Here is a 12,185-nt window from a genome sequence, read left to right as displayed (position 1 = left end):
AAAGAAGATTACTTTTTGTAGGAAACTTTTTGTCGACGTATAGACAAGTAAAGGTCACATCTGACAAACACTTATAAAGGCAGATATTCATATATGAAAATGTCAACTGGGCTCTGTATTCTAACATGAAAAGTCTCTTTAACATACAGATTGTCTCAATCTCATCTTCTTCATTGGAGAGACAATATTTTGAAATAGATCGATTTCTGCTGCTCTGCACTTTACATAAGTTTGTAAACGGGCAACTTGCCACGCATGCGTATGAAAAGCATTAGCGACAGGGTGGGTATAGAACCCGCCTGCTAGGCCCATAACTAGATGAAGTGGTGCACAACGAGCGGTGACAGTGGTCCCCACGTTACTTAGTTTCAAAAGTTGTTCTTTCTTAGTAAGGTTTAGTGTCTTGGCTTCCACAGCCTTAAGGTTAAAACCTTTAAGATCCCGTTCGAGCCAGTTACCTCAACAGAACTTGACTAAACACATATTTAGCTCACTCAAATAACCGAAGAATGATCACTGTTAAACTCATCCTTGTAGAATTCTTTAAGACAGCTTACCGAATCTTATGTCTGTAAATCATTTTTTTTCCTAAACACTTATAGCTTTTATTAACTCTAGCCTTAAATATTAAAAACAACAAAAAACAAACTCCGCACAAATGTAGGTACTATGAGCTTTGTATTACAAGTTAACCAATTCTTTTTTGGGGGGGAATATGAATTTTCATTGATGTAAGTGTCAAGATCGGTTCTTGTTAGCCACAAGAAACGTGCAGAATCTTGCAGAAAACTATAAAGCATTTGATCCATTATAACTGAAACCAAGCACCTCAGAATCAGAATCACAATCAAGGTGTCTGACTGAAATCTTCCTAAGAATCAGACCTCGTTCTTACGCCTTCTCTGACCATAGCAGCAGTGCAAAGAAGGTGACAGCCATGGCTTCGGAACAACCCAGACTTTGTCACATTTGCCTTATCAGGACTTTATCAGTAAGTATAGTTTCTTTTTACACGTTATCTTAAATATCTTCGCATACAGAACATGTAGAGGGACAAAATTAAGTACCTTAGATACCATCAATGTTTGGGGAGAAAACTTAGAAACGTAAGTCAAAAATAATGGAACTTGTTGAAATAGCGCTGAGAATAAAAACAAGACCAGTATCAGGTCACTTTGATTAGTGGATGAATATTCTTAAAGAACGTTATTTGTCGTCTGAAATACACAAAGCTTATGTGTCTCGAACTTATTGACATTTTTTGTTGTGTTGTATAAAGATTACTGAACACGCCAAAAAAAAAGAAAAAAAAGAGTAATAAGTAAATTAGAAGAATAATTATTAATATGCTGTCAAGTACGTTTCTTTTGAACGTACACATAGTGTTTTAGTTAACGCTACAATTTAAAATAATATAATATCACTTTCGGTATATATATATATATGCAAATACGTATGTTAATTATTTGTATTCGTACCCAAGTACACTTCCAGATTTGTTCAGTGTAGACACCTTTAGTTCTGATTGGATCAGTTACGTCACATATAACTTGTTACTTACTGTATATTGTGTGCTTGATGATGATGCGGTAAACGTGATAAAACTACCTTTATGTCAATTGCGTTTTTTGTGTTCTATTTCAAGTGTATAATCAAAGCTTAACGGACATATTTTTGGGTATCTATTTCTACCAAGTGAAGTTAATGTTAAATTTGCTATAACTGGGGTAACGCTTTTGGTTAGGCTTACCATATGCCCCCCAGTGGCACATCGGCATGTCTGCGGACTTACGACGCTAGAAACAGGGTTTCGATACCCGTGGTGGGCAGAGCACAGATAGTCCATTGGGTAGCTTAATTACAAACAAACAAGCTTACCACATATTTATCTTAAAGGTATTATATTTGCATGGGGTACATTGAGAGGCTTATTTTATCACAGCTTTGAAAGTTATTTTGATCCTACTCCATTTTTCCTTGTGTAAATTTTTATTTACTAAATTTACTATAATTGAGGGTATATTTTTACACTAAGCTTTCTGGGGGTAAAACATTAAGATAAAACAATAAAATAGGTTATTTTTGACATTAAATAATTTTTTGAACATCTTACCACGTAAATAATAATTTATATATATGTGCTTGCGGGTTTATACCGCTACAAATTAGAGTTCGATATCCGCGGTGGGCAAACGCAGATAGCCTATTGTATAGATTTAACCCAAATGAACCAATAGTATATACAGTTCATCTTATCAATCAAGTTTCTTTTGAAATGACACGGTTAAACTGTTATATAGTGTTTCACATGCCCAAAACAATCTCAACACGTAAATATGGACCAAACAGTTGTACATTAGCAAGACTATCAATAAGAAATTATGGAAATCAAATGAACATGGCTAGTGTCCTTCTAAGAAATAGTAGGAGCTGAATTCATTTTATTTACAAATGGCGGATTCTAGGAGTAGCCTGATGACACCAGAAATAAGGTAGGACTAGGTGGAGGTCACTGTTTTTAACTAAGATAATTCTTTATCCCGAGGAGATCAAAGCTAAATGTCTTTCATTGGAACCAAGCATAAGGCAGGTGTGGTTCGAGATGACTTTTTCAATAACCCAAGACTAAGTCTGAAAGAGTTCTAAGCCGAATTTTTTCATAAGGAATACTTTACGTGTATCTGACGGTGATGTTTATTATTGATATAAGACTAAACCTAGAAGAAGGAGAAACTATCTTCTTTTCATTAACACGAGATTAAATATCATAGTAGTCAGAATTATCTTTTAACGTGGAAAGAAATATGCGCATATGAAGATTTTTTTTTCACTGAGACGAAACGAAAGTTAAAAGTAGTCCTTGCTGACATTATTCCAGTAACCGAATTTGAGATAAGTTGAAAAGGTCGTAACGTTTTCCTATTGATTAAAAATACAAAAAAGACCAGTGTTTAATATTTGACGGGTTTCTCTGGATCTAGGAAACGATTTTGTTTGTTTTGAATTTCGCGCAAAGCTACACGAGGGCTATCTGCGTTAGCCATCCCAATTTAGCAGTGTAAGACTAAAGGGAAGGCAGTTAGTCATCACCACCCACCGCCAACTCTTGGGCTACTCTTCTACCAACGAATAGTGGGATTGACCGTAACAATATAACGCCACCACGGCTGAAAGAATGAACATGTTTGGTGGGACGGGGATTCGAACCCGCGACCCGCAGATTGCGAGTTGAGCTCCCTAACCACCTGGCCATACCAGTCCCGAGGAAACGAAACCTGTTTTTAATTATTTTTTAATATAAAGGTGAAACATTATAATTGAATTTAAGACTGTCTCGCCTGCTTTGCAAATTAAATGTTCAACTGGAGTAAACAACTATATTATCCTCCCGCCCAACATCCCAAATAACTGAAGTAAACAACTGGATTATCCCCCCATCCACATCCCAAATAGTACCCTCAGTATTGTTTGAATTATCTCCCAAAGATCAAAATCCATTCCAACAAGGAAATCAACCAATGAGAATAGCAATTCATGTAATATACAATACGCTGTATCTGTATAGCTTAAATAACTCTATGTGAGTACAAAATAGACATCTAGTAAACAACTTGATACTGGGACATTACTTACATATTAGTAAAAAAAAATTATCATCTCTTGTTTTTACCTAGTTAAGAATATTTTCTGTTTATCGTGAGTTCTAAGATAGATATATATCAGTGTATATTTGCAGTTAAAACGACTCGTGATTTTTTGTTATATAGGAAAGGTCTCACCTAAAAACGTACCAGATAAGAAGGATTTATATAATTTTATAGTTACGCCTTTTCTATATCACATACGACAAAGTAAAAGACTGAATGGAAATAACTCAGGCAACTAAATAATATCATTTTAGTGTAGCTACACATAAAACCACAGCTGTTTTTGTTTGTAATCCAAAAGTTTTGTTTGTTTTATCGCAAAACTACACATTGGGCTATATGTAATCTGTCCAGCATAGGGAATCAAACCACGAATTTTAGACTTGTAAACTTACCATTGGCTCGCAGATGCTAAACATTACATATAAAGACGTAATCTAAAATACTTCTAAAATGTATTTGTTATCTAACCCTAAAATGAATATAATCTATTTCGACATTTTTTTTCTGAATTACAAATAATATAAATTTCTGCCATGTGACATTTTAAAAACGATATGAAAAGCGGAAGGGGAGGGCGCTATGGTCTCGGCGAGAAATAATTTAACATGACTAAGTGAGAGGGGCTGTTCAAGAAATATAACTCCTCATGATAGAACTTTTTACAAAAGGTCCGTCTGTAAACGAATGTATCTGGTTACACTTTAGACATTCTTCCAATAATTTATGACAATCTCATTAAACTTGTAAAGAGAGTCGTTTGGTGAACTTTAGCACCCTTCCCCCCCCCCCCCCCCCGAACGGAGTGAGGCGCCCTGGTCCCCGCCTTCTACAAATATTCGATCTGTGGAAAAAAAGGGGGGGGGACGTAAATCGAAGTGTGTGCGGACTAACTAGTGGATATAAACATTTCAATTAACTCCAAACAATCACGCCTAAGCAAGTCAACGCGGATTATGAGTGTTGTGTGCGACGCCTTAAGACTTAGATTCTGCAATTAGTAAAATAAAATGCGCAAAATTACTGAGTTTATGACAAAAAGAAAAAAAAACTTTTAACAGTGGGTGTTCTGATTATTATATAGAATAACAGTTTTTGTGTTGACGTGCAACTGACGATTCTCTTATGAAAGACTATGCACTAGTTATTTCTATACAAAGAATACGTGCTGAACCATAAAATAACACTTACCATGAAATAAATAATAACAAACCTTTCAGTTCTTTTGATCTCGTGTTATCTCTCATCGATTTTACAAGTGGCGCCCAAATACTATGATAGCCCCAGCTCTTGGCGTCATGGAGGCTTTAATAATAACTCTCTTCTCTGTCAATACATTTGAAAATAAATAGGAAAAATGTTTCTCGCGTGTAGGGATATAGTTTGTTTGCGTAACAAGATGGATGTCAAGACCTATTTATTCTCCATCCATTTGCTAATCTCTCATGATGTGCATCTTTCTTAATCTCGGAATATCAATATATATGATAATCAAATAAACACGTAAACCTTAAACATCAGGTGGACATTTTGAGAAGTAGTTGATAATTTAACATATGAAAGGAAAAATATCTATAGAGTCAGAACTAGCAATCTGATCACTTGTTCTTCCTACGTCATAGCGGAAAAACTCGAAGGCGACAAACATCACTGACTTTTTTAGATCAATCATTTTTCTGAATTACTTGGTTTTCACTGCGTCTCCTGCAGCCAGCGATCATTGCTCTATTCTGTAACTGTTGTTTTATCTAGTTCTATGCTAAAAAAGAACCGCATCATATATTTATTTTCTAATGCAACTATTCGCATTCAGTGGAAAGTATAAAGATTTGAAATGGTTTTTACTCCGATTTTCAACGGTTGTACTATATAATGCTTGGAAACGGCTTGAATGGGTAATGAAGAAAAACTTTAATAAAGTTTAACATAACAGCAAATGTACAATGTTTCAACAAAGTTTTGTCATCATCAGGTACAAGTAGTTTACACTGACACAGATATATACACAGTATAGAACAAAGAGGTCACATGACCGGATACTGTTGCAAGACTTAGAAGAGATTATCTTGGCACCCCAGGGTGTTGGTTTAGAGTAGGGTTGTTTTGTTCAATTAAGATGGATTCCTTGATTTTTCGTTTGTTTATGTTTAGTTCTTTGTTTAAAATTACTGTGTTTTTAATAGATATACTATGTAATCTTTGATAGGTTGTTTAGGCAGAGAATTCATAATGAATGTAAGTTTCAAATGGACATCAACTGCCTGTTGTAGAAACCTACATAGAGGACGACGTTTCGAAAGTCTTCCGCCTTTCGTCTTCAGGTCCATGGTTTTTTGAGTTGTGATGGTGGAAAACATGAGACGGCTTTTTACTGTGTTCTTTGAATCTGGTTTCCAATTTTCTTCCTGTTTCTCCGATGTAGAATTCTGATACATATTTTATGCATGATAATTATTTCTGCCTATCTATGGTACCTTAGTAAAGGTCTGTTTGTTGAATAGTCGAAGGCTGTCTTTGACAGCCGTTCCTAATTTTGAAGTGATAGACTAGAGGGAAGGCAGATAGTCAACACCATCCGCCACCAACTCTTGGGCTACTCCTTACCAACGAATAATGGGATTGACCGTCACAATATAACACCCTCGCGGCTGAAAGTGTGAGCATGCTCGGAAACTGGCTTCGAACCTATGACTTACGATCTGTACCATAACCACCAGGGTGTTGCCAAACCCTTTAGTAAAGGGCTTTTTAGAAGTGAAAATGTACACCATTATTGAATAAATATTGATGACTGTTTTATCATTTACAATGAAAATTTAAGGTGATTCAGTTTTAATCAAGTTTTAAATGACTTAGACCTAAACATTAAATTCACTGTGTGGCATTTTCCGGTTAAACCGATTTTTCCAAAGAGTATTAGGTATGTTTGCTTTATAAGGGAAGGATTGGCGACATAAATTAGAAAATAAGTTCTGGATTTACTAAACTAATCTGGTCTGACTAATATTCAATTAAAAAAGTCACCGAGTTACCTTTGCTGCACTGGATCTAGACTTAGTACAATCTTCAGCCAAAATATCAGATGTGTTGATTCCTGCATACTTGTTTTTGGCTATGGTGGGAGAACAGCAACCTTATCATTACTGCTAGCCTCAATTATTTCCACTTTGGTTACCACACCTATAAACATTCCAGGATAAACCTAAATAGTCGACTGCTCGACTGTGACTTCATTCCTCCTGTCCAGCTTGCTTTCTGGACAGGAAAAAAAAGGTAAATTTCACGCCTGGTGTATATAAACATGTTACATGGTGCTGATGCACCAGAATTCATCCATAGTAGACCACACAACCCCACTTGTGTATATTGAGGTACTGTTCTTCCTTCCACACGTGAATTCTACTCATACTAGGCTCGATATGGCTGAAATAACTCCCCCATAGAACATTAGGTCATCAATATCTTTGATGAAACTGATGGACAGTTTCCAAATTAAATTCATCCTAAAGATTCTAATGTTAAATCTAAGGGGTGGAGATCACTAACTTCATTCTGCGAGTGACACATCCAAGATATAGACAGATATCTACCTCTCCATTTACATCTAGTCTATCATCATCTGGCTGCTCTGTGTCAGCCAGGAACTCGATACCGTGTCCTTCTACCAGAGAGAGCTGGGCTGGCCACGAAACTCTTTCATACAAATACTTTACCATGCTCTCCCAAGTCAGTGTACAGGCCCACCTTGTGCTTTGTTAGTTTCCCGATGCCATAGCAGCAGCACTTAAAACTTGCTGTTGGTTCACCTAGACCTAATGAGCAATTGGTCATGATAAATATTCTTTGCAGCCTTTTCTTGGTAAAATGTCATTAGTTCACTCATTAGTTACCCAACAAACCAAAAGCAAAGCAGCTGCTTTTCTACTCTTTTTCTGGACAATGTCTAGGCAGAGGCATCATAAGTATAATCTGTAGCGTATAAACCATGGGAGGACCAATATGGCTTTACCATTCACTGGAAACCAGTGTGGTTGCATCACGGCACTGGGATGTGTAGATGGTTGCTTAACTTTCAGCATGGCCAGAGATTTACATAGTGGAGGTACCTGGGTAAGATGGTATGTCCAAGGTACAACCATAACAAATTACTGTGAACTATTTTTCTGTCTAATGACCAGTTGCAAGTTAACACTTCATATCTGGGCATCCTACAAACTGCCTTGTTTATGGTGAAGATTTTCCTCACACCCAGGTGATGCCTCAAGATGTCATTGGGAAGTCCTTTGATAAACGTTTCCACGAGTATTTCTTCGAGATCTGCTGAAGCCAATGCAGGATAAGCTATACCATGAAGATGGTGCAGATCATCTGCATAAGTGATCAGGTTCTTGGTGGTGCCTCTTTTTTGAGTCTTGAATTTGACTGGATTCTACACTGTTTTCTTGTGCCTAGTGTCATATCCTGTTCTCAGGTGGCCTTGACCAGAGCTGGGGCTGTGTTACTCTGACTGCCATTTACTAACGAGCCCTGTTGAGACCACCCCATATTGTCTCAATCTCATCAAGTGCCATTCCATCTTGGTGACCATCAGTCATCTGCACTTCCCTTAAATCTATACCATAGTAAACGATGTACAAGTTTCAAACCATTTGGCTACTCTGCATAATACAAAATATTAAATATCAAGATAAATTTTAATTCTAAGCATTTTTTACACTCCAGTGTTCACCACGATGGTACTAGTCACTGTTTTGTGTGTGTGTGTTACACACTTGTATATTGTAATTCATAGACATATTTCATAGCTATTTTATGCCAGTAACTTGAACTACTTTACAATAAAATAAATATCAAATATATATATATATATTCTACTGTCAAATATATATCTTATGTGTTATTTGTTAATTATCGACACAAACACATTTATGCCTGGTGTGCACCTGTACGTGATCGTTCGTGCTAAAGCTAATTCTTTTTTCAAGCTTTTCTTTCATTACATATTTTCTCTAAAAACAAAAGTAGAAATGACCTCCATGGTTACACACACTCTGGTGCCTCGGTGCGTCGGCGGAAGACTTATTGACTTAAAACACTAAAATTCGGTGTTCGATTCCAATGAAGATCATCTTTCACACAACACTGTATACATTAAACAGCAATTGATAAATAATACGTGGGCTACATAACAAAACAATTGGAAACAAATTATCTGCAAGTGTATTAAAGACACAAAATAATATTCATCACAGACAATGACTGTATAAAGTGCATTAAAATAGCATAAAGGTCATCGCAACGCGTTACCGAAACGTCATTAATAATTCAAATACAGTACTGTATTTATTAGCTGGAAACTTAGACTTTACTGTTTAACTATAAGGAAAATAACAAATATGTCTGCCATTAATAAAAGTATATAATATCTTAATAGTTATTAATAATAATAATTAATAGTTATCTTAATAGTACTCTTTTTAAGCTCGTATATATGAAGACTAAACACACACACACACACACGCGCACCTGTTTCTCTGTTACTGAAAGAATTAGTACTTTTGATTAATGTTGTGTAGTTTTGATACTGAAGTTATGAAGAAATGAAGTTGTATAGATAAGAGCCGATTGCTGTACATTTCTTACAATCATAAACGTATGTGCTCCAGAACCAGCTGCGCATTCATAATTCGATGGCAATGTGTAGTGTGAACATTTATCTGCCTGGCAGAAGATGATATTTTAGTAACCATAGAGATATGTTGATAGCAAGTATACAGTTGATCAAACATCTATTGTGAATGGTATTGTGAAGGTGCAGGTGTGTATATACGATTAAACAGTTAAGCAGATGTTGACCATCTTAGGATAAAAACAGGATAATAGAACAGCACATCAAACACTAATTAACTTTGTATTGTACACAGCCTACCAATAAATAAATATTTCCGCCTCTCCCGAGAATACAAGTCGATCTTCTCCATGAAGTAATATGCAAATAACCCCGAGATACAGATCCAGTGCGATAAAGTAGGGTAAAGAGAGATTCTTATCCTTGATAGCCCGTGGGTCCCACTCAAAATCCCTTCGAAGATTTTGTTGGCACAAAGACCACAGGATACAAACATTTATAGTACGAAAAGGATCTGATGAATTAATAGTATTTTCATGAGGTCGAATAGTTTGACGATTGGAGGTCGGTCAAAGCGAGATACTGGTCACTTATAATACCATTGTCTACAGTGAATATGATGACAATGCATTCATCACATTGGAAGCAACAGTTTTTACAAGGACTAGACGTTCCAAATCCGACAGACATTTCGTTCTATGAGAAGAATGACCCAAGTCAATGGTTGCTACTGTTGCGGGAAAAAGCGCAAGTTTGCTCCTATACCATCAGAAGTTATTTTCAATTACAATGAAAGAATAGCTAGACGGCAGCCAATCATCACTCTAGGTGATATAGTTAGGCGACAACAGTTGGAATCGGAAATACTATCACATCCTCCTTTTTGGACACAGTAATTTTTGCCTGATCAGATTTGCACAATTTTCGGATAGTGGAAGCACATGGGTTTGGAACTTGTACCCAAGAACTTTTACTGAACCACCTATAATCTTTTTCTTTGATGATGTGAGGTGCCATTTGGGCTTGTGGTATGCGAACGAACATTACAGATTTCCAGCAAGGTCTTCTACCTGTATACACCAATGACCAGATTACCAGAAAAGGTAGTGTTTTCATGCAAGATGGGGCTGGGTTTCATTAAGCCACTCGTCACAAAACGATGGCTTGAAGTTCAGGGCATTATCACTCGTTCGAAGCCAAGCCAGTCGCCGGATGTAAACCTTATTGAGCATGGTAGGTCCCAACAACTTAAGGGTTTTCAGAAAAATGGCTTTCTCTCATCAGGAATAAAAAATAAATGACCATTGTAAGCAGATTAATCAGCTATGTGGTCATTTTATCGGAAGCACAAGAAGTAATGTCTATAACAGTTGAGAGATTTATTAACAAAAGCACTTAATGATACAGGAACTGAAATCAAGTTATAATAAACATATAAATAAGAACACAAAAATAAACAATATTAAATAAAAATTATTATACAAGTATAAAAATAACTTAAAGTATTAACAGTCAACACGTTTCTAAAATCAATGTAATGTTCTTAGAAACACGTTATGTTTCAAGTCCGGTACAAATAGTCATTTACCAGTCACTCCTGACGACAATAAGCCTTTTTTCCGAAAACGCCCGGTTTATTGTTTTTTGTTTTTGTTTCACGACACTAATTTTTTCTATTGATTTTGCGCGCCTTTAAATATCAGGATTACGCATTCCAAACAAGAAATTTACAATCTGCGGGTCGCGTTCTTGAATATGCTCTCCCTTTTAGCCGTAGGGGTGTTATAATGTGACGGTCAATCCTATTATTTGGTAGGAAACAACTTGCGAGTGGGTAGTGTTGACTAGCTGCTTTATTTACAAGATTTGAAACTGAGCCTCCGGAATTGCACCCACTTCCTGGCGAAGAACTTGGATCAGAGTGTTTTATTTGTTTTGTTCAATTTCGCACAAAGCTACCTGAGAGCTACTTGTGCTTGCTGTTCCTAATTTTGAAGTTAAAGACTAGAGGGACTATGTGCAGTCGTGTTTCTGCCCTAAGTACTGGAAATATATATATATGTGTGTGTGTATATATTAATGGTAATCTTGTAACCATTTTTTTTAATTGTTTATTTAATAGGACTAGGTTCTTTTTGGAGTGGGTGTCTATTTACTTATTGGTAGTCTGTATAAAAGTATAAACAATAGCGTTCTTAGAAGTATACTGGAACTTCATAATATTAATTATTGAAGTATGAAGAAATATCATAAAACATTTAGTCTATGTTATTTTTCTTTTAAAAATATTTTTTACATTGCTATAGTTACAAACTTTTTCCCTCATGTAAATTATTTCTAATTTGTATCGGATCTGATCTTACTAGTTCACAAAAGAAGCCTGGCAGTCACGAAGTTTTTATTAGTGTCTTATGCTAAGCTTCCTTGAGCTGTTTATATATTGTATTTCTTGTCCACTACTGTTACGTGTTGGAATTTCAAATGGTCTGAAATTGAGTTAATTGGTAAGTTAAATTTAGTAGTTAAATTGTATTTTTGGATTTAGTATATATAAATATATGCCGATATATATTCAGTTTATGATATTTGCCAACAAGATTGATACACACAGTTTTCTTTTTTAACACAAATACGTTTTAATATACACACAACAATACAATTTACAATAACAGTTATTACAAATAGTTATTACAAACAGTGATTTATAAACAAAAGTTTCACAAACTTACAAACAATATAAAGTTTTCATTTCAGTCTGGAACTTCCTTGATATCTTGTCGAGGGTTCACGATGAGCGAGTTGATTACGAGTTCCCGGAGATATAGCTAGCTAGCTTTGTCCTTCGTTTTTATTCGGCCACACACGTCAAGTTTTCCACCGTGACGTTATGTAATGTTTTCGTAAAAATA

General features: G+C 35.8%; 1 protein-coding gene across 3 annotated transcripts in view; it reads left to right on the top strand.

Moving 5' to 3' along the window:
* The first annotated feature begins 337 nt into the window (after positions 1–337).
* The window catches only part of LOC106472631, a 193,250-nt gene continuing 181,402 nt past the window's right edge, over positions 338–12,185 (top strand). For all 3 annotated transcript variants that reach the window (XM_022401998.1, XM_022401993.1, XM_022401989.1), the window contains exon 1: positions 338–991. In XM_022401998.1, the coding sequence (XP_022257706.1) occupies positions 938–991 (54 nt within the window). In that variant the 5' untranslated portion in view covers positions 338–937. The remainder of the gene's footprint in view (positions 992–12,185) is intronic.

This window comes from Limulus polyphemus, unplaced genomic scaffold, assembly GCF_000517525.1.
Source record: "Limulus polyphemus unplaced genomic scaffold, Limulus_polyphemus-2.1.2 Scaffold122, whole genome shotgun sequence".
NCBI lineage: Eukaryota > Metazoa > Arthropoda > Merostomata > Xiphosura > Limulidae > Limulus > Limulus polyphemus.
This window is presented reverse-complemented; position numbering and strand designations above follow the sequence as displayed.